Genomic DNA, 22,517 nt, shown 5'->3' with positions numbered 1-22,517 from the left:
CTCTATGACGGGTAAGGCCGAGTTTGGATGAGAACGACCTAAGACAGGAGCAATGACAAGATTGACGTGACACCCAGATCTAGACCAGTCATTTTATTAAACAAAAAAGGGGGAGATGTAGAGAGCGGCGCGGCGAAACAAAGATGGCGCCGACATCCAGCCTTGTCTGGATATAAACTACTTACTGCGCATGTGCAGGCTTGTCCCCTTGCTAGGGCTCCCTCTAGTGGTGAACAGCGGTACTGCACATGTGCGGTTTATTCACCAGGTGTTAGTTGACTGTTAATATGCTAATGAGGTGATTCATTCTCCGCCAATCCCTGGAGGACAAGTAGTGGGGTGATCCAAGCCCCACCAATCCCTGAGAGATAATTAGCATACTGTTGTCTATATAAGCCGAGCGATTTTGCTGCTCGGAGTCCCTGTTCAAGAGAGCTGTAACACTAAGAGAGCTGTAACACTAAGAAGAGCTGTAACACAGTAAAGGCTTGCTCGCAGAAGAATCCTGTTGCCACGCGTCGTTCTTGCTGGCGGGACATTGGGCGCGCGACAGGCTTGTCCCACCAATTAGATGTAACAAAAGAATTTCACAGACAATTTCATGTGACGGCTGAAACTTTACGCCGCTGATTTGCTTTGACTAGAAAAGAAGCTAGGGAGATAGTTACCCAATGTCAAAATTGTTGTCAATTCCTGGCTGAACCCCATGTGGGAGTGAATCCATGAGGAATTCGACCACTACAGGTCTGGCTAATGGATGTTACTCATATCCCTTCTTTTGGTAGACTTCAGTATCTGCATGTTTCTATTGATACATGCTCTGGCATCATGTTTGCTACACCTCTAACAGGGGAAAAGGCCTCGCATGTAATTCAACATTGCCTCGAGGCGTGGAGTGCTTGGGGTAAACCCAAACTCCTTAAGACAGACAGTGGACCAGATTATACTTCTCAAAAATTTCAACAATTCTGCCACCAGATGGATGTGACTCATCTGACTGGTCTCCCGTATAATCCCCAGGGACAGGGCATTGTAGAACGTGCCCATCGCACTCTCAAATCCTATTTAATTAAACAAAAAGGGAGAGTCGAGGAGGCTCTACCCTCAGTACCAAGAGTAGCTGTTTCCATGGCACTCTTCACCCTTAATTTTTTAAATCTTGATGCCCAAGGCCATACTGCGGCCGAACGTCACTGTTCAGAGCCTGATAGACCAAAAGAGATGGTAAAATGGAAAGATGTTTTGACTGGTCTATGGAAAGGCCCAGATCCTATTTTAATAAGATCCAGAGGACCTGTTTGTGTTTTCCCGCAGGAAGAAGACAACCCATTCTGGCTACCAGAACGACTGACACGAAGAATTCTGATGCCTAGAAATGACTCCCGGATGGATCCCTCGGAAACTACCTCTAGCCCTCGCACTGCCTCTTTGGATTTGGATTCCTAGTACTTCAAAGAATGGGTGGGGGTGGCTCTGTTTGGTGCAGCCCTATGCTGTGGATTAGTGTTCATGCTATGGTTGGTTTGCAAACTCATATCTCAACAGAAATGTGACAATGTCGTTATCACTCAAGCACTTGTGGCCATTGAGCAAGGGGCCTCCCCTAGAAATTGGTTATCTATGCTCAGGAATTAGTCGGTATCTGAGTTCTCTGCTCTTGCACCCCATGGATTTGTGGATCCATTGCACTGGGATGAGAGAGACTCAATGATTCTTTGATCAGCCCTTCTACATCGCTGAGGTTTCCTCATTGCATGCGATAGGGTGATCATGATTTCCCCACTAACTCATTTTCTGGCTGGCCTCTTTTGTAGAGTTCGTTTAGCAGTTACTGTCACACAGCACTGCGGTATCCAGAGATCGGCAACTTTCCCCATGCACAGACCAATCTAAGACACGGGGCCCAGTGGCGATAGGGTTACCCTATGACAGATAAGGCTGTGACATAGAGGAACGACCTAAGACAGGAGCCACAGCAGATGGACGTAACTGCAGGGACCTAGACCAGCCTCATACTAGTAAAACAAAAAGGGGGAGATGTGGAAAGCCACAATAACATTCGCCAGCACAAGATGGCGCTGGCTTCCACTGCACCCCACGTGGAAAGCCGGGATAGCATTCACCATTACACGATGGCACTGGCTTCCGCCGCGCCAGCCCGACTTCCTTTCAGGAAGTTAGCTGTGTGCGCATGTGCAAGAGTGTCTTCATGCCAGGTCTTTGCCCACTCCGGGGTGTGCCTATGAGATCATGGGTAAGCGACCAATCAGGTGTGGATGCGCCGCGCTAGGGTGTATATAAGCCGCGCCATTCTGGGGTTTGGGGTCCCCCTCTTTAAGATGCAATAAACACTTTGCTGCAGAAGGATTCGTGTGTCCACAAGTGCGTTCTTGCTGGTGAGACTATAGCGTGAAACATTTGAGTCTCTCTGATTTTAGAATTTGATAGATGATCACCTCCATGCAGAGTAAGACAGTGAGATGACAGCACTGTCACACGAGCTTCAAAACACTTTAAGGCATAGATTAATCCTAATCCACTTGCCTTTTTTCTTCTCACACTTCTGTCTCACTGTATTTGTATAAGATGTGATTTAAATGAACTCTGGTACCAAATATCAGCCTCAAATTATTCTGGGCTAGGGAGATGGCTCAGTGACTAATATGCTTGTTAGACATGTGTTTGGATCCATAGCACCCACCTAAAAGCTGAGTGGTGGTGTACTCCTTTAATCCCAGAACTCTAGAGACAGAGAGAGGCAGCTATCTCTGAGTTCAAGGGCAGTCTGGGTCACAGAGCAAGCACTAGACCAGACAGTGAAGCTCTGTATTTGAAAAAAAATCTTTGAAACTTTACAGGTGTCTGAATTGCCTCAGAAATCTATAAGTCTAACCCTGGGAGACAGAGTCAGTTAGATCCCAGGGCCTCATTGACCAGCCAGTCAGGCTAAAACAGCAAGCTTTATGTTCAGTGAGGAAATGCTCTCCACAAGAAGGCTGGAGAGCACTGTCAATGAAGACACACCAACATCAGTTTTTGACCTTTACACACGCCTGTGTACGTGTGTGCACACACCCACAAACAAATTGTTTCAGATATCTATGAAGTGTGCTGCTCCATTTCATCTTTCTCTTCATATAAATGGCCTGGGAATTGACAGACAGCAAAACACTTTTCAGAGACACCTGACAGACACCAGGCTGAGCATTGTGTTGAGAGAGGGCTTTCTGTCTCCTTCTTAACTCTTATAACCTCAATGGGGAAATGAAAACACCTATCCTCCTGTCCTCTGTGAAGACTAGGTTGGGTCAGAGGTGACATTTATGTATAGAAAGGAACTAAGTTAAAGGCATGCACTAACATTTGACACCATCATGACCTGTCCTCACTCTGTCCCAAGACTTATTGAGCAATTTGTGTAGCTGTTATACTACTCTTACCTATAGAGTCAGATCTTTAGTATATCACACCAAAGTGAATTAAATGCAGGATTTCTTAAACCCCGTAGGAAATATTCAGTGCTTTGGTAGATTGACACAGCCTAGCAACCGATCCTCATCCTTCAACACTTATAAACTTAAAATGGGAAAACATTCAAAATCTGTAGAGTTTCTAGACATATCAGAGGCTCTAATAAGTGATTCACAGCAAAAATGTGGTCAGATCAATGTTGTCACTCATTGTCAAGCATTATGAGTGTCAAGGTAAAGCAATGCTACTGTGCAGTGCATGCACAGTTCCCAGAGACAGTTTTGTGCAATACATAGTTTCTCATAGAGAATACTTGACTCAGTTTCTCTACTATGATCATGTGTATTTCATAGCTCTCTTGTGAATTATTTGGTCAGAAAGAGAGAAACTAAATATACTAAATATATTCCTTATAACCAGGCCATCTCATGAAGATTGGATGATAAATGATAAGACACAAGAATAATTAGGCACGAGTCAACATGATAGAGCAAAACCACAAGCTTTGCAGTTACAAACCCTTGTTTCTTGTAAGTGACTCAGCAGCATTCATCTCTTCTGCCTCAGACCAAACTATTTGCCACATCCTAAGAAGATGTGGTCAGACCGTTCATAGCATGAGACTGTGAGAGAGTTGATGGGAAAAGCTCATTGTTCTAGAAGGTTAAGATGTGAGTTCCATCTTCCCATTTGTAACAACAGACTACCTTTAAAAAAAGAACTCATGAGCAAAATCCAAAAGCTCCAGTTTTTAACACAAGTTACAAAGGAAACAAAGAAGGTTAAAAACATGACCCTGTTAGCCACCCAGGAGACACTTTACCTGAAATACTTTTAAGGGATCTTAGATGTTATAAAGTTCACAAAGGTTTTTAGTTTCTTAAAAAGTATTTGTAGCTGAGGGAAACTTTGGGAAGGAACTAAAGGGAATCAGTAGGGGCATGTGAAAAAGTAGAAACTATTCATAAACACGTCAATGTTTCAACACTGCAAAGGACAATAACCGAGATGAAAGCTTCACTAATGAGATATAACAGCAAATTGGAGCAGAGGGAACAATCAGGGAGACTCATGCAGGAGATGTGACTCAGCAGTTAAGAATACTTACTTCTCTTATAGAGTATTAAAATACATTTCCCAGTACTCATATCATATAATTCACAACTGCCTGCAACTCCCGATCGAGGGGCTCCAATGCCCTGTCTTCCATGGGCACCGCATCATGTACACTCACAGATACACACAATGCTTGCATTTGAAAGTAATTAAAAATAAAATAAAGCTTTCTTGTTAAGGATGTTAATGCATCACCAATAGACTAGCTCAAGAAGACGAAATATACAAGTTGGGAGACGAACCTGATGCGTGTGATATTCAGACACAATAAAAAATGAGGCATGATCATAATTTGTTAAAAATTCTATGATGTAATCAAGAAGCAAAACCTAAGAATCCATATGATAGAACAAACTGAGATTAAAAGAAAACCTTAAAGGCATAGAAGACGTATTCCATAAAATTACAAAAGAAAAAATTTGAAATCCATGTAACGAAGTGGACATCTAAACACAGGATGCATTTAGAAACCCAGGGAAAAAAGAACAGAGAATACTCTCTCCACAACATATTTTAGTTAAATGTGAACACTACAAACAAAAGACACTAAAGCTGAAGGAGAAAATCAGGAACTCATTTACAAAGACAAACCAATCATGATAATTCAGACCTCTCAGCAGAATCCATAAAAGGTAAGGAAGTATGGAATGTGTATTTTTCAAGCCTTAAGAGTAAATAAGTGTCAACAAAGCTTATTATGACCAGCAAAGTTACTTCTTAAGATCAATGGAGTAATAAATACAAGGTAAATATAAACTAAAGCAACTCATGATCAATAAGTCAACATTGCAGAATATGCTAAAATATTCAAGTACTGTGTTTACATAGTTTCTGACCCACACTCTCCCTCCTACAACTCCTCCCATATCCACCTCACTCCCTCTCAAATTTACAACTTCTTCTTTAGTTATAACACACACACACACACACCCCTACACACACACACACCTACACACACACCTACACACACACACACACACACACACACACACACACACACACACACACACCTATGTAAATACATCCTGAGAGTCTTCTTAGGGTTGCTTGTAGATAACCTATCAGGAGGTTTATTCGCATAGATGATTGATTCTCCTTCACTTATTATCCATTAATTCACTGTAATTCTTTATCTAGGGGTGGGTTCTTGTGCCCCCACCCACACTGAAATGTCAGTCGGTGTTGTCATTGTGCAAGTCTTGTGTTAGGCAACCGTGTTGTTTAGACTTCATGAATGCAGTAGCCCTGCTGTGTCCTAAGCAGACATCCCAGTCCTCTGCTCCTTATAATCTTTCTGCTCCCTTTTCTGTGATATTTCTGGAACCTTGTGTATAGGAATTGTGCTGTGAATGTATCCACTGGGGTGGGCTCTCCACGGTCTGTTGTTCTCTGCCTTTTGACAGGTGTATGGATGACTGTAATGGTCTCTGTCTCCTGCAAACAAGACTTCTTTGATCAGAAGTGAGGTAGAACATAGTTGGTGATCACACTGTTTTAGGAAAGTGTCAATTGCAGGTTCTCCTCCACTTGGGTCCATGACCTCATAGCCACAGGTAGTTGACAAGGTTTCTAGTCTCACACATGAATTCTCTCCTACTTAGTGGACCATAAGTCTCATCCAAAAGCTGTTGGTTAGCTCCAATGCATAGGGGCCACTATTACACTCTTGGTTATTTGTTGCTGTACTGGTCATTGTTGTGATTTTATATCAAGTTGCTTTTGCTTTGGCATAGTACCATTAGATATGTTAAGAGTTAGTCCTCAAAGAGAGACACAAAGTTGGTTCCAGCTTGAGTCCTCCAAGTCCTGAGTCAAAAGCATGGTTTGTGTTCAGAAATTCTTTTTTTTCTGCTAGGAAACTCATTGCATGAGGGAACATTTTCGTCACTAAAATCTGATTATATTATATTTCTTTTAAGAAATATCAACTTAAAGCACACTTGTCTTTGCAAGACTTATTTCGTTCATTAGCAATAAAAGCCAATAAAGCCTAGGGAATACATTTTAAATTTTATGGTGGTGTGGCTCTGCAGACTTCGTGACCTGATGCACAGGTAAAGATGAGATTATTGACGCTGTTCATTGTATGACTCAAAACCATTGTCGATTGTGATACAGGTGAGCTGAAAGGATGGACTTCCTAGACATGTTTTGTGGTATCTTATGAGCCAATCATTACTTTCTTTAACATTGGAATAAAATGATTCACTTTTGTATCATGAGGTGATATTTTGATTTGGTTTCTTTGTTATTACAGGCTGACTTGGAATAAATAATGAATATCTACTGATATGGATATAAAGGGATTCATTTATACTAAATAAATATATTTCTTTCTCTGCACATTAAGTAAGAATAGCCACATAGAATTCTCAAGACACTAAGAAGTTGGGGACAAATTCTTTAGACACTAAGAGGAAGTTGGGGAAGTAGCTGGGTCTGTAAAGTGGTTTCCATGTAAACAAGAGGACATGAAGTCCATACCCAGAGCCTATATGATGAAGCTGGGTGTGCTGACAACACTTACAATCCAAGCTCTGAGAGAAAGAGGCAGATACCTGAGGTTCTCTGGCCAGCCAGTTAGCATAATCATCAAGCTAAGTGAGAGACCATGCCTAAAAAGAAAAACAAGGCAGACAGAATGTGAGAATGATGCCAAGGTTCACCTCCTTACTCGCGCGTGCGCGCACCCACACACACACACACACACACACACACACACACACACACACACACACAGACACACACCTTGAATAGCTATTGTTGAGTTTTAACAGCCTGGCTTTTCATATGTTGCACTATGTCAGCAATTTAATGATCTGATTCTGATTGTCCTTTGGGGAACCAGATTCTTCCCATCCTTAGTTCACAGGTTTGCATCAGACAATGTCATCTTTCCCAAGAAGTAGGAATGACTGGGTGATTCAATATTCAGCCAGTGATTCCCCTCTCAGAGCCTGCAGCCATCTCTATTTTTCTTTGTCAGTAATGGTCAGATGCAGGCTTTTCATAAGAAAGGGCTTTGCCACATGGAACATTTGAAGCTGTGGTGCTAAATATGGTGACAGGTGCTTGGTAGTCCTGTCTGTTCCTGCCTTGTCCATCACTCTACCATGGCTCTCCCAAAACTGTACATTGGTAATGGATGCTCCTGATTACCCTCTCTAGATGGTCATGCTTGGTCCTGGGATAAAAGATGAGCCCAAAGGCACATCTGTCCTGATGGTCTCAGCAGGGTGGCATAAAAAACAGATGGCCCACCACTGGGAACTTGGGTTTCTGGGACCCTAATACCACTTGCTATGAACCCCACCCTATGCTTTTGTGGTCCTGCAATGGGCTGTAAGTGGTGGTTCTCTGTGGCATTAGCTGTGGGTTCTGCTGTGGTTACTTCATGATTCTCACACAGGCACTCGGAAGACGTCATTAGGCAGAAGCAGTAGGGCAGAAGTTTTCATAGAAAGCATGTGATGAAGCATTATAAAAGCAGAGAGGGGGTTTAAGGCCACAGAACCCACTCTGCTTTCTTTCTCTTCTAGAGGTGAAAAGTGAGCAAGGACAACACTCTCGACGGTGGGACCTAAGCGGCCTTCCAGGGAAGATGAAGCTCCTCTTGCTCCTGCTGACCTTCTCTCTGGCCCCCAGGACACAGGCAGGTGAGACCAGCACATCCCTTTAGTGGTCTAACCCCACTGTCACCGGTAGTAGGAGGGTAAAGGTCTTTCTCAGGAAGAGCCGCTGATTGATATCCCCTCCCTGAGCCATACCCTTATCATCTGGAAAGTGGATTTTCCTAGAAGTAGTTGGTAAAGGGTAGGAACCTGCAAAACAGAAACCACATTCTCCTGGAGCACATAGAATGGGCCTGGCTTCTGCATCTGTGACGATACAGGCCTTCCCCTCACCACAAACTCATCAAACAAGCTAAGGTACTGGTGCCCCCCTAGTAAATGGAATTGATGTCTTCAGAAAAAGTGATTTTGCTTGACCCAAGCCACTTGATCCCTTCCTCTAACTCAGTGCTTCACAGGTTTCTGGTGGTTCCCCAATGTTCAAGTATGAGTCTCTGGGCACTCTGCTCTTTGGAATGCCAACACCTGCATCTAGGAATGAAAGTGAGTGAGGAGGCCTGAACAAATAAGATTCCTCAAAGTGTGAACTGAAGCCTTGGTCCCTAGAAAGCAGCAGTATTCCAGGCATCACAGGGCTGGGAGTGAGAAAGAGGAAGCCTTAGAATCTCTCTGGGACCAGAAGTCAGAAGATAGACAATCTGAATCCTTAGGATTTCCTTGTCCAGAATAGTATGCTTACCTCTAAGTGTGTGGAAGGAAGATCGATAGACCAAGACCTATCTTTCTCTCCTTTTTAAGAAGGGGAACATGAGGGCAAACCTCCCAAGTCCCTTTCAATGCCAGGCCTCCCTGGCTCCCAAATGCCTAGAAAGTCTTGGGCCACCACACAAAACTCATCTGGTGGACAGACTAGCAGGTGCCCACAAAAAGGTTGGCTTTCCCTTCAGGGGAGATCATCGGGGGACATGAAGCCAACCCCAACTCTCGACCCTACATGGCCTATCTTCAGATCATGGATAAGGATTCTGGGAATAAAACGTGTGGTGGTTTCCTCATACGAAAGGACTTTGTGCTGACTGCTGCTCACTGTTTGGGGAGGTAAGGAACAGCAAAGCCCATGCCCCCCTGGGAAGATTCCATGGAGGCTCTGCCTTCAGCCTAAGCAGCTTGAGGTGAGAGGGGGCCCAGCAAGTCTCATGAGGGAGAAACAGTCTCGCACCAGTCACCAATAAGGAATCAAACACATTTCAACCAAGGTCCACATTAAAATATGAGCTAAACTATGCAATTTGCATTCTTAGGGATGACTGAGCACCTCTAATGCAGCAACTAGTGGTTCAGATTACTCCTTATCTCCCCTCAGCTGTAGCCCCTCCCTTCAGCAAGGCCTGTCCTTCACACCTCCTGGGCTGCGTCCTCTCTGACTCCACATCTCTTATCTCCACTCTGCTCTCTCTGCAGTAAAATAATTGTCACTTTAGGGGCCCATAACATCAAAGAACAGGAGAAGAAGCAGCAAGTCATCCCTGTGGTGAAAATTATTCCACACCCAGCCTATAATGCTAAGACAATCTCCAATGACATCATGCTATTAAAGGTGAGACATTATCCCATCCCTCCACAGACTGTCTCTCTTGCTCCCATCCCTCTCAATCCATCTTGGCCTTCAGGGTGTCTCAGCTCAGCAGGCCATGAGCTGGACTCTTGCTTCTACTCCAACAGCTGAAGAGTAAGGCCAAGAGGACTAGCGCTGTGAAGACTCTCAATCTGCCCAGAAGCAACTTCAAAGTGAAGCCAGGAGATGTGTGCTATGTGGCTGGTTGGGGAAAGCTGGGCCCAATGGGCGAATTCCCAGACACACTACAAGAAGTTGAGCTAACAGTACAGGAGGATCAGAAGTGTGAGTCCCACTTAACAAATGTTTATGACAAAGCCAATGAGATATGTGCGGGGGACCCAAATATCAAACGTGCTTCCTTTCAGGTAAGTTGGGTTTCAGTTCCCTCTGGGCTCAGTGGGAGGGGAAAAGGAATTTGGCACCTATAGACCCAAACATCAAGGGACTCCTTTACCCCTTGGCTATGCTCTTTCTCTCTGGTAACAGCAGGAACCAATAACTAAGTAGCCCCCCCACCCCGAGCTAAGAGGCTCTGTTGAAGGTAGCTTGTATAAAAGGAGGTGTTTGCAAAAGCACGTGTAGCTCCAGGCCCAGGCTCTAGAGAACTGGGCTCCCTAAGTATGTCGTAAACATGGCCAGGTGTCTCTTCTGAGCAAACACACACTTTGTAGTTGTGCTTACCCTCCATGCTCCCTTCAGGCCCACTCACTGTCCCCATGTCCTTAAACAACAGCCTGAGGACAAGAGTCCCACACACCTTCACAGAGTGGATCACAGACCCAGGGAAAGGGCAGAGGCTGGCCTCAGGAGGGAGGTGCAGCTCTAATCATATCCACAGTCAGAGCTGGAAAGTCCAAGGGGCCCCAGGCCTGCCTTCTGACCTCCCACAAGCAGAGAAAACAAGTCATGCTTCTCTGTGAGTAGCCTTGGCATCAGAGGGAGGTTGGGACTACAGTGAACAATATCTTAGTACCTTGTGCCTCCTCAATTCACAGGGGGACTCTGGAGGGCCTCTTGTGTGTAAAAAAGTGGCCGCAGGCATCGTCTCCTATGGACGTAAAGATGGTTCAACTCCACGGGAATTCACCAAAGTCTCTACTTTCCTATCCTGGATAAAGAAAACTATGAAAAAGAACTAACTACAAGAAGCAGCATGGATCATTTCCAGACTAACCACCTTCCCTATAGCTGAGTCCAGTATTGCTCTAGGACAGATGGCAGGAACTGAATAAAGCACTTTTTTTCTGACTGGAAAGACTGGTTTCATGTCCATCCACAGGGATCAACCCTGTCCTTGGCAGATGAATGGAATACCTCTTCTGCCACAAGGCTGTTACAACCCAGTTGACATCTGGTAGTTCACCCTCTCTACAAGAGAAAAATAATGTTTGATTGTCCCAAACATGTACTACTTCCCCTCAAAGTCCTTAGAATGTTATTTAATGCAAGTCATCATTAACAGCTACCTACAGTATTTTCACACAGTTTGACCCAAGTCACTGGTGTGTTCTTTGGAAGAGAGCAAGAAGTGATAGATAGAATTCCTTTTGCTTCTCTGTGCTATTTTTCCCCAATAGAAGACTTTTATGTTTTCTATTTCCTTATCAAATGAAACCTTTAAAATTTTATATTAATTGCTCATTTTCAAGGTACAACCTGATCTTTTATGTAAATGATATAAAATGATTAAAGAAAACTAATTAACATGTCCACTAATTTAAATACTTTTTATTTTTGAAGGGAGTACATAAATTTGTCTAATAAAAGTGATGAAATGTACAAGGCATTATTTTTTCTTTTTCTTTTTTTCTCCATCTTTATTAACTTGGGTATTTCTTATTTACATTTTGATTGATATTCATCCCCCTAGCCCCTCCCTCATTCTAAATGGGTGTTCCCCTCCCCATCCTCCCCCAAAATAACATCCTCTCTCCAACAAGGACGTTCACTGGGGTTTCAGTCTTGGCAAGGCCAAGGGCATACCCTTCCACTGGTGCTCTTACTAGGCTATTCATTGCTACCTATGAGGTTGGAACCCAGGGTCAGTCCATGTATAGTCTTTGGGTAGTGGCTTAGTCCCTGGAAGCTCTGGTTGGTTAGCATTGTTTTGCATATGAGGTCTCAAACCCCTTCACACTCTTTAAGTCCTTTCTAAGATTCCTTCTAAAGGGGTCCTGTTCTCAGTTCAGTGGTTTAATGATGGCATTCGCCTATGTATTTGCTGTATTCTGGCTGTGTCTCTCACGAGAGATCTACATCCGTTTCCTGTCAGACTGCACTTCTTTGCTTCACTGATCTTATCTAGTTTGGGGGCTGTATATGTATGGGCCACATGTGGGGCAGGCTCTGAATGGGTGTTCCTTCTGCCTCTGTTTTAAACTTTGCTTCTCTATTCCCTGCCAATGGTATTCTTGTTCCCCTGTTAAAGAAGGAGTAAAGCATCCCCATTTTGGTCATCCTTCTTGAATTTCATGTGTTCTGTGCATCTAGGGTAATTCGAACTTTTGCTCTAATAGCCACTTATCAATGAATGCATACCATGTGTGTTTTTCTGTGATTGGGTTACCTCACTCAGGATAATATTTTCCAGTTCCATCCATTTGCCTATGAATTTCGTAAAGTCATTTTTTTGATAGCTGAATAGTATTCAATTGTGTAGATGTACCACATTTTTTGTATCCATTCCTCTGTTGGAGGGCATCTGGGTTCTTTCCAGCTTCTGGCTGTAATAAATAAGGCTGCTATGAACATAGTGGAGCATGTGTCTTTGTTTTATGTTTGGGTAACTTTTGGGTATATGCCCAAGAGAGGTATAGCTGGGTCCTCAGGTAGTTCAATGTCCAATTTTCTAAGGAACCTCCAGAATGATTTACAGAGTGCTTGTACCAGTCTGCGATCCCACCAATGATGGAGTACTGTTCCTCTTTCTCCACATCCTCACCAGCATTTGCTGTCACCTGAGTTTTGATCTTAGCCGTTCTCACTGGTGTGAAGTGAAATCTCAGGGTTGTTTTGATTTGCATTTCCCTATGACTAAAGATGTTAAACATTTCTTTAGGTGTTTCTCAGCCATTTGACATTCCTCAGATGTGAATTCTTTGTTTAGCTCTGAACCCCATTTTTTAATAGGGTTATTTGTCTCCCTGCGGCCTAACCTCTTGAGTTCTTTGTATATTTTGAATATAAGCCCTCTATCTGTTGTAGGATTCGTAAAGATCTTTTCCCAATCTGTTGGTTGCCATTTTGACCTAACCACAGTGTACTTTGCCTTACAGAAGCTTTGCAGTTTAATGAGATCCCATTAGTTGATTCTTGATCTTAGAGTATAAGCCATTGGTGTTTTGTTCATGAATTTTTTTCCAGAACCCATGTGTTCGAGATGCTTCCCCACTTTTTCTTCTATTAGTTTGAGTGTATCTGGTGTGATGTGGACGTCCTTGATCCACTTGGACTTAAGCTTTGTACAGGGTGATAAGCATGGATCTATCTGCATTCTTCTAAAACTGACCTTCAGTTGAACCAGCACCATTTGCTGAAAATGCTATCTTTTTCCCATTGGATGGTTTTGGCTCCGTTGTCAAAAATCAAGTGACCATCGGGGTGTGGGTTCATTTCTGGGTCTTCAATTGTATCGCACTGGTCTATCTGTCTGTCTCTGTACCAATACCATGCAGTTTTTATCACTATTGCTCTGTAATACTGCTTGAGTTCAGGGATAGTGATTTCCCCCAGAGGTCCTTTTACTGTTGAGGATAGTTTTAGCTATCCTGGGTTTTATGTTATTCCAGATGAACTAGCAAATTGACCTGTCTATCTCTTTGAAGAATTGAATTGGTATTTTGATGGGGTTTGCATTGAATCTGTAGATCGCTTTTGGTTAAATGGCCATTTTTAGTATATTAATATTGCCAATCCATGAGCATGGGAGATCTTTCCATCTTCTGAAGTCTTCTTCAATTTCGTTCTTCAGAATTTTGAAGTTCTTGTTGTACAGATTTTTTACTTGCTTGGTTAAAGTCAGATCGAGGTGTTTTATATTATTTGGGACTATTATGAGGGGTGTCATTTCCATAATTTCTTTCTCGGCTTGTTTCTCTTTTGTGTAGAGGAAGGCTACTGATTTATTTGAGTTAATTTTATACCCAGCCACTTTGCTGAAGTTGTTTATCAGCTTTAGTAGTTCTCTGGTGGTACTTTTGGGATCACTTAAATATACTATCATATCATCTGCAAATAGTGATATTTTGACTTCTACTTTTCCAATCTGTATCCCCTTGATCTCATTTTGTTGTCTGATTGCTCTGGCTAGAACTTCAGGAAATATATTGAATAAGTAGGGGGAGAGTGGGCAGCCTTGTCTAGTCCCTGATTTTAGTGAGATTGCTTCAAGTTTCTCTCCATTTAGTTTAATGTTAGGGACTGGTTTGCTGTACATGGCTTTTACTATGTTTAGGTCTGGGCCTTGAATTCCTATTCTTTCCAGGACTTTTATCATGAAGGGGTGTTGAATTTTGTCAAATGCTTTCTCAGCATCTAATGAAATGATCATGTTGTTTTGTTCTTTCAGTTTGTTTATATAATGGTTCACGTTGATGGTTTTCCATATATTAAACCATTCATGCATGCCTGGGATGAAGCCTACTTGATCATGGTGGATGATTGTTTTGATGTGCTCTTGGATTCGGTTTGCCAGAGTTTTGCTGAGTATTTTTGCATCAATATACTTAAGGGAAATTGGTCTGAAGTTCTATTTCTTTGTTGGGTCTTTGTGTGGTTTATGTATAAGAGTAATTGTGGTTTCACAGGAGGAATTCGGTAGTGCTCCATCTGTTTCTATTTTGTGGAATAGTTTGGATAGCATTGGTATGAGGTCTCCTATGAAGGTCTGATAGAATTCTGCACTGAACCCATCTGGACCTGGACTCTATTTGGTTGGCAGTCTTTAATGACTGCTTCTATTTCATTAGGAGTTATGGGGTTGTTTAAATGGTTTATCTGTTCTGATTTAACTTCCGTACCTGGTATCTGTCTAGGAAAGTGTCCATTTCTTGCATATTTTCAAGTTTTGTTGAATATAGGCTTTTATAGTAGGATATGATGATTTTTTTTAATTTCCTCTGATTCTGTAGTTATGTCTCCCTTTTCATTTCTGATTTTGTTAATTTGGACACACTCTCTGTGTAATCTCGTTAGTCTAGCTAAGGGTTTATCTTTCTTGTTGATTTTCTCAAGGAACCAACTTTTGGTTCTGTTGATTCTTTTTATGGTCCTTTTTGTTTCTACTTGGTTGATTTCAGCTCTGAGTTTGATTATTTCCTGCCTTCTACTCCTCCTGGGTGTATTTGCTTCTTTATGTTCTAGGCCTTTTAGGTGTGCTGTCAAGCTGCTGATATATGCTCTCTCCTGTTTCTTAAGGAAACACTCAGAGCTATGAGTTTTCCTCTTAGCACAGCTTTCATTGTGTCCCATAAGTTTGGGTATGTTGTACCTTCATTTTCATTAAATTCTAAGAAGTCTTTAATTTCTTTCTTTATTTGTTCCTTGACCAGGCTATCATTGAGTAGAGCATTGTTCAACTTCTATGTATATGTGGGTGTTCTTCCCTTATTGTTATTGAAGACCAGCTTTAGGCCGTGGTGGTCTGATTGGACGCATGGGATTATTTCTATCTTTCTGTATCTGCTGAGGCCTGTTTTATGACCAATTATATGGTCAATTTTGGAGAAAGTACCATGAGGTGGTGAGAAGAATGTATATCCTTTTGCTTTAGGATATACATGTTCTATAAATATCTGTTAAGTCCATTTGGTTCATGACTTCTCTTAGTCTGTCTATGTCTCTGTTTAATTTCTGTTTCCATGATCAGTCCATTGATGAGAGTGGGGTGTTGAAATCTCCTATAATTATTGTGTGAGGTACAAAGTGTGCTTTGAGCTTTCGTAAGGTTTCTTTTATGTATGTAGGTGCCCTTGTATTTGGAGCATAGATATTTAGGATTGAGAGTTCACCTGTGGATTTTTCCTTTAATGAATATGAAGTGTCCTTCCTTATCTTTTTTGATGACTTTTGGTTGAAAATCGATTTTATTTGATATTAAAATGGCTACCCCAGCTTGCTTCTTCAGACCATTTGCTTGGAATATTGTTTTCCAGCCTTTCACTCTGAGGTAGTGTCTGTCTTTGTCCCTGAAGTGTGTTTCCTGTAGGCAGCAGAATGCAGGATCCTCATTGCGTATCCAGTTTGTTATTCTATGTCTTTTTATTGGGGAGTTGAGACCATTGATGTTGAGAGATATTAAGGAATAGTGATTATTGCTTCCTGTTATATTCATATTTGGATGTGAGGTTATGTTTGTGTGCTTTTCTTCTCTTTGTTTTGTTGCCAAGACGATGTTTCTTGCTTTTTCTAGGGTGTAGCTTGCCTCCTAATGTTAGGCTTTACCATTTATTATTATTTGTAGTGCTGGATTTGTAGAAAGATATTGTGTAAATTTGGTTTTGTCATGGAATATCTTGGTTTCTCCATCTATGTTAATTGAGAGTTTGCTGGATACAGTAACCTGGGCTGGCATTTGTGTTCTCTTAGGCTCTGTATGACATCTGTCCTGGATCTTCTGGCTTTCATAGTCTCTGGCGAGAAGTCGGTGTGATTCTGATAGGTCTGCAATTATATGTTACTTAACCTTTTTCCCTTACTGCTTTTAATATTCTTTCTTTGTTTTGTGCATTTGGTGTTTTGACTATTATGTGATGGGAGGAGTTTCTTTTCTGATCCAATCTATTTGGAGTTCTTTGGCTTCTTGTATGTTTATGGGCATCTCTTTCTTTAGGTTAGGGACGTTTTCTTCTATGATTTTGTTGAAGATATTTACTGTTCCTTTGAGCTGGGAGTCTTTACTCACTTCTATACCTATTATCCTTAGGTTTGACCTTCTCATTGACTCCTGGATTCCCTGTACGTTTTGTACCAGTAGCTTTTTCCGTTTTACATTATCTTTCACAGTTGTGTTGATGATTTGTATGGAATCTTCTGCTCCTGAGATTCTCTCTTCTATCTCTTGTATTCTGTTGGTGATGCTTGTGTCTACGGCTCCTTGTCTCTTCCTTTGGTTTTCTATATCCAGGGTTGTTTTCCTGTGTTCTTTCTTCATTGCTTCTATTTCCATTTTTAATTCCTTCAACTGTTTGATTGTGTTTTCCTGGAATTCTTTCAGGGATTTTTGTGATTCCTCTCTATAGGCTCCTACTTGTTTATTTATGTTTTCCTGCGTTTCTTTAAGGGAGTTCTTCATGTCTTTCTTGAAGTCCTCCAGCATCATGATCAAATATGATTTTAAATCTAGATCTTGCTTTTCTAGTGTGTTTGGATATTCAGTGTTTGCTTTGGTGGGAGAATTGGGCTCTGATGATGCCATGTAGTCCTGGTTTCTGTTGCTTGGTTTCCTGTGCTTGCCTCTCGCCATCAGATTGTCTCTGGTGTTACTTTGTTCTGCTATTTCTGACAGTGGCTAGAATATCCAATAGACCTGTGTGTCAGGCGTGCTGTAGACTCGTTTTCCTGTTTCCCTTTAGCCATATATGGGAACAGAGTGTTCTGCTTTCAGGCGTGTAGTCTTTCCTATCTACTGGTCTTCGGCTGTTCCTGTGGGCCTATGTCCTGAGGCCACCAGTCAGGTCCCTTGGAGCAGAAAAGTTGGTCTTACCTCTGGTCCCGCGGCTCAAGTTGCTCATGGGTGGTTGTTTTTGAGCTCTCCATGAGGGCAGCAACCAGGAGGGCCTGCACTGCCTTTCCTGGGAGCCCCCGTGCACTAGGTGTCCCAGAGGGCATTAGGTGATTTCCTCTGGAGTTAGAAATGTGGGCAGAGTGTAGTCTCTTCTGGCTTCTCAGGCCTGTCTGCCCCTCTGAAGGTTTAGCTCTCTCTAACACGAGATTTGGGTGCAGAGAACTGTTGATCCAGTCCCTTCAGGTCAGGGCAGTGTCTGGAGCGCAGGGGACCTCAAAAATCCATTTCTTAAGAAACATTCATAACTATATGTAGCCAATTAATGACACGTGGATTTGGGTGGTCCTTTTGAGCCTTCTTTTGGGTCTTCTTCTTTTCTCTTCCCTCTCCCTTTACCAAAACTATGTTCCCACCCTACTTTCTCACTTTCCAATCCTAGGCCCTGCCCCATTCTTTGCCAGCCCTCACCTGCATAAAGACAATGATCCACACCCAAGGAAGCTGGAATGGTTTTCAAGATCAGGGAGTCTATGCTGTGCCATTTGATGCCAGGCTCTGTGGGACCATATTGGTCTAGTTGCTTTGGAGTTGTCTGGAATGCAGATTCTGAGGGAGCATTTGGGAACTCTGAGTTGCTGGAGTATCATGCAATTGATTTGAAACCAGTTGGGACCTATAAACTAGGAACAGAAAGGAAAGTTAAGGAATTTAGGGGAAATAATAAAAACATTTTTATTGGTTCTTTGTGAATTTCATGTCATGCACTGGACTGTTAGGTGCCATTTAGGAGAAACTAAGGCTAGCAGGTGGCCTTCCTGAAGGTGGCCCACCATTTTAGCAGATTTCTTAAAGGTCAACGTATAGATGAACTTTCATGAATTAAGGTTGTTTAGAGGAGTTAATGGTTTTATAGAACTCCTGATTTCATTCAAACAATTTTAGGAGGAAAAATTTTTGTTTAATTTTATTTTTTACTTATTCACTTTACTACCTACTCACTGCCCCCTCCTGGTCACCCTCTCCTAGAATCCTCCCCAGTGCTTCCTCATGTTCTCCTCTGAGCAGAAAGGGTCCTAGAGAATTGTCTGGCACTTAAGTCTCTGCTAAGTTAGGGGCTTAAGAAGAAAGCTTTAAGAGTTGGTTTTAGTTTTTTTGCTAGAAAGATGTAATAAAGTAGAATCAAGACGAATATGTGCCCACTCCTCATAATAGTAAGTAAAGGCTGCATAATAAGAAATACAAAGAGCTTTCATAATTACACTAAAAAGAGAAATAAGCTTGGGACAAATTTGTGTTCCAGGAAAACATTTAGGTCCAAGGATATAGCTACAGATGTGCACTGTAACTCAAGGCCATGTAAAAACTGTTGCTTTGAACTTATAAGGAGTATATTAGAATGAAACACTGCTTTGAACTTAATATCAACATCTTTCTGTAACTCCGAATTTATGTAACATTTTATCTTTGAGGAAATCCTCTAAAGAACTTTTTCTCTAAGATTGTATAAAAAGTCCAAGGAAAAGAAATAAAGTTGTTGGTTAAGTAGTTTAGCTTGGGTAGCTCTGCCTTATCCATCCATCCATCCATCCATCCATCCATCCATCCATCCATCCCTCCAAATGTATCTGTCTGTCTATATATACATGTGTAGGTACTCATGCATATATAAGCACGCATGAATATTTGTGGAGCAAATGAGACAGCTGGTTGGGTCCAACAAAAATGTGAATGTGTTAATGTGTAAGTGAGAATGTAAATGAAAATGTATGTATGAATGCATATGTGTCTGTACTCTTCATATTGACTATAAAACACATCTTAATTCTTTTCCTTTTCATTTTCTCTGGTTCACAGAGTTTACCAGCCATTCCAGTGAAGGGCTTCTGGCTGCCTGGCCCTAGATGGGAACAATAGCGATAAATCCTTTATCTAACCACCCACTGTTAGCAACAAGTGTCAGTAAATCCAGAAGTCTGCAGCTTCTGGCTGCAGAGTAACTAAAAGTCAAGATAGTTATATGTTATTATAGAAAGGAATTCAACTGTTGCCCCCAGCTTCAGAGAGGACCCAGCCTGGAGCTGGCCTCAGGCAATGCACCTTCCCCTCCTCTTAATTCCCACCCTCCACCTTTGCAACCTCTGCTGCTCAACAGAGAAAAATATCACATTGTGGACTCTGTAGTGTGCTGCAGTGTGTCCTACAGTGTACCCTTTTGTACACCTCTTTACTTGTAAGCGTTCATTGCAATGACTCATTGGTCTGGTATGAAGCCCCTGGTTTCTGCTACTCTATTAATACTGGAATCTCACTGGGACTTCTCTCAGATACTCTGTTCCTGCCCTGCATCATGGAGATGCTTTAGTTTTAGATTTGTAGGACAGCTTCTTCATGTACTCAGGCAGTTTGCTGATGTTGGGACAGGTCAATTCAAAGCCCTGAATCTGGGCCTGAGAGGCATCTGAGATGGACAGCCTGCTGGCTCTCAGCTTTCATGTCCTTCATTCCAGCTCACTTGCAAACCCTGCAATCGGGAGCAGGTTTACCGTTCTGCCCAGGTGAGGTACAGGGTCAGCTCAGGGTGCTGCCAATGAGGGATATGGCCAGCTCTTTGGTCTGCCATAAATGGGAGGGTTAAGGGAGAGGAAAACGTGTCTCTCCCTCACCAGCACCACTGTCCAGCAGCCAAAAGGCAGAGCCAGCTCGTCTGTACTCAAGCCCTGGGGTTGGCTCTCCTGCAGTCTTATATCCAGGCCTAGCTCTCCTGTGCTGCCCAGGGGAAGTACAGGGCTTGCTTTCCAGAGTGCTGTAGCAGGTTAGGGGGTAGGGAGGGCTACCTCTCCTACTCTAATGACCCCAGAGCTGGTTCGTGCACCTGCCACAAGTGGTGAGGGGTGAGGGGGAAGAAAGGTATCCATCATTCATTCATGTCACCACAGAAAATCCAGTGATAGAGCCAGATCTTCCACACTTGCATCCTCAGGGCCAGATCCCTCACAACTCCTCTAATTGTGCAGCTCAGCTCTTCTGAGTACTGCAGCAGGAGGCTGAGGTCTGCTCTTCTGCTCGCATGCCTCTAGGGCCAGTTCCCCCATCATGCCCAGGTGAGGGGTAGGACCAGTTGTGCACAGTCTTGAGACAATGAAATATTCCTCAGTAGCAGCCCAGACCAAGAACATCCACCTGGCCTTTGATGGTAACAGAACCCTCCTACTGCAGGGCCATGGACCCAGATGTGACCCTCAGTGGCAGCACAGGCTCTGTGCTCATCAGGTGGCATCACCAGTTATCTACAACAGGCTATTTCTCACTACCTTGAGTCTTCAGTTCTGCTTTTCTTCATTGTGCTCACATATTTCTGTTTCTCTTTTCTTTCATTTCTCCACTACTTATTTGATTTTCTTAGTAGTGCCCATGGTCTCTGAGTGTCTGGGGTCATCCAGGAGTAGTCTCAGGAGTGCTGTGCACTGCTCATATATTATGGTGCCACACATGGGTCATCTGCCCCCTTCTAGGCCTGCATGTTGCCAGACTGGTGTTCATCTCAGGTTAACTCTCTGTCTGGACCCTTGGTGCTGTACTGGAGGTGGTCTTAGGCTTCCTTTCTGTAGGGAATGTTGCATTAATCCTTTACATATTCATAGGTCAGAACACTGAGTGTGGACATAGCCCCTCTCTTCTCTGCCACCCACTGATGAACATGTGAAAGCGCAGCCACATCTACAATGGCTCTAAGGGCAGCAAGCAGGAAACTGTTTAAAAAATCTTTGGTGTACATATGAAATTTCCACACCCATGGTCCTAGCAGTTAGGGGGAGAAGACCACGAAAAGGGAGAGAGATCCCATGCTCAGAAATAGGTGGGGAAATTTTAGGCTGTTGATCGACAGAAGTCAATTTGGAGTTCATTTGACCTGTATGAGGTAGATTAAGTCCATTTATGAGAATTCTTAGGTTTATAAAAAGAGATAAAATTGTACCACTTTTTGTAATCTTACTGAAATATATATTATAGAAAGAGCAGCCGATGTATATCTTTCTGTTAAAGTAAAGTCAAACAATATCATAGACAGAGAGCAAGATATCTTAAACACCTTTTTATTTATTTCAGATTCATAAATAAACCCTCACAACTTACTTAAGCTTCCACATCCTTAGACCTTAAAACACTACCTTAGACCATCTTACAGGCTCTCGCGGGGTAGCTTTTATATTCTCAGATCTTTACACTTACATTTTATACCTTAGAATATTGTTTTAGGTTTTATAACTTCAAGCCTTTATAACTTGGTGAGTAGGAATACGAGGGCATCATATAGTGGAGGTGGTTTATTTTGCTGACATACATTGCAGGTTTGGGTTAGGTTCTTATCTAATGGCATGAGAGTCAGATGGTTTTGAGGAAAGGAGAAAAGTGATTTATTATTAGAGTGAAATATTTGATGTAAGTAGAGGGTTGTGTCCTGTGCTAAAAGACGATTATATATGTTGTTTTCTGGGTTATGTAGTAGGGTGGTCCAGAGAGAAGTGTGATGAATTGTAAGGGATAAAACGGCAGCTTGACAGGCTGTCGTGTTGGTGTGATTATTGCCTTTACTGATGATGGAGGGATCTGCCTCATGTGCCTTGCAATGTACTCAGACAATTTGAGAAAACAAAAGTAAGACCTTGATGAGTATATAAAGAGTTAGTAATTGAGTGGTCTTTTGTGTTTGAAGTCCTTGTTTCTTCCAGATGGTCAAGTTTGTTAAGGAAAATATATATGGAGTCTGTATACTCCACCAATAATGTACGTTTGGCAATTTGGAAGACTCTGATGAAGGCTATTAATAATTGATAGTGTGTGGGGGTGAAGGAGGCCACGTTGATGATAGCATGATCAGGAACCACTGTGTATCCTGCAACATTGTGGCCTCTTGGGAGAAGAGAGGGGCATATGTATAAAGAGTATAAGAAGAAGTTGCTAGAGGAGCCTCTTTATGTGAGAGGGATGAGGGAGGAGATCATTCGGAGTCTCTGGA

The 22,517-nt window shown here is 42.5% G+C and overlaps 1 protein-coding gene and 1 non-coding gene across 2 annotated transcripts; one reads left to right on the top strand and one right to left on the bottom strand.

Moving 5' to 3' along the window:
• Positions 1–7,700: 7,700 nt before the first annotated feature.
• Gzmbl1 (Granszyme B-like 1) lies at positions 7,701–11,514 on the top strand. Its single transcript, XM_039094069.2, has 6 exons — positions 7,701–7,725; positions 8,127–8,243; positions 9,107–9,257; positions 9,621–9,756; positions 9,882–10,142; positions 10,773–11,514. The coding sequence occupies exons 1-6, from the start codon at positions 7,701–7,703 to the stop codon at positions 10,914–10,916; spliced, it is 834 nt and encodes a 277-aa protein (XP_038949997.1). The 3' UTR covers positions 10,917–11,514.
• Positions 11,515–21,110: 9,596 nt separating this feature from the next.
• On the bottom strand, positions 21,111–21,239 carry LOC134478787 (small nucleolar RNA SNORA17). The gene has a single exon (XR_010058274.1). It is a non-coding gene; the product is annotated as a small nucleolar RNA SNORA17 (small nucleolar RNA).
• Between the last annotated feature and the right edge of the window lie 1,278 nt (positions 21,240–22,517).

Source organism: Rattus norvegicus, chromosome 15 (genome assembly GCF_036323735.1).
Source record: "Rattus norvegicus strain BN/NHsdMcwi chromosome 15, GRCr8, whole genome shotgun sequence".
Lineage (NCBI taxonomy): Eukaryota > Metazoa > Chordata > Mammalia > Rodentia > Muridae > Rattus > Rattus norvegicus.
Note: the sequence above shows the minus strand (reverse complement) of the source record. Positions and strands in the feature narration are given on the sequence as shown.

Coding starts and splice junctions, on each gene's coding strand:
- Gzmbl1 (XM_039094069.2), top strand. CDS start 7,701: ATGGCTCTCCCAAAACTGTACATTG. Junction 9,258..9,620: donor GCTGCTCACTGTTTGGGGAG/GTAAGGAACAGC, acceptor CTCTCTCTGCAG/TAAAATAATTGTCACTTTAG. Junction 10,143..10,772: donor TCAAACGTGCTTCCTTTCAG/GTAAGTTGGGTT, acceptor CTCAATTCACAG/GGGGACTCTGGAGGGCCTCT.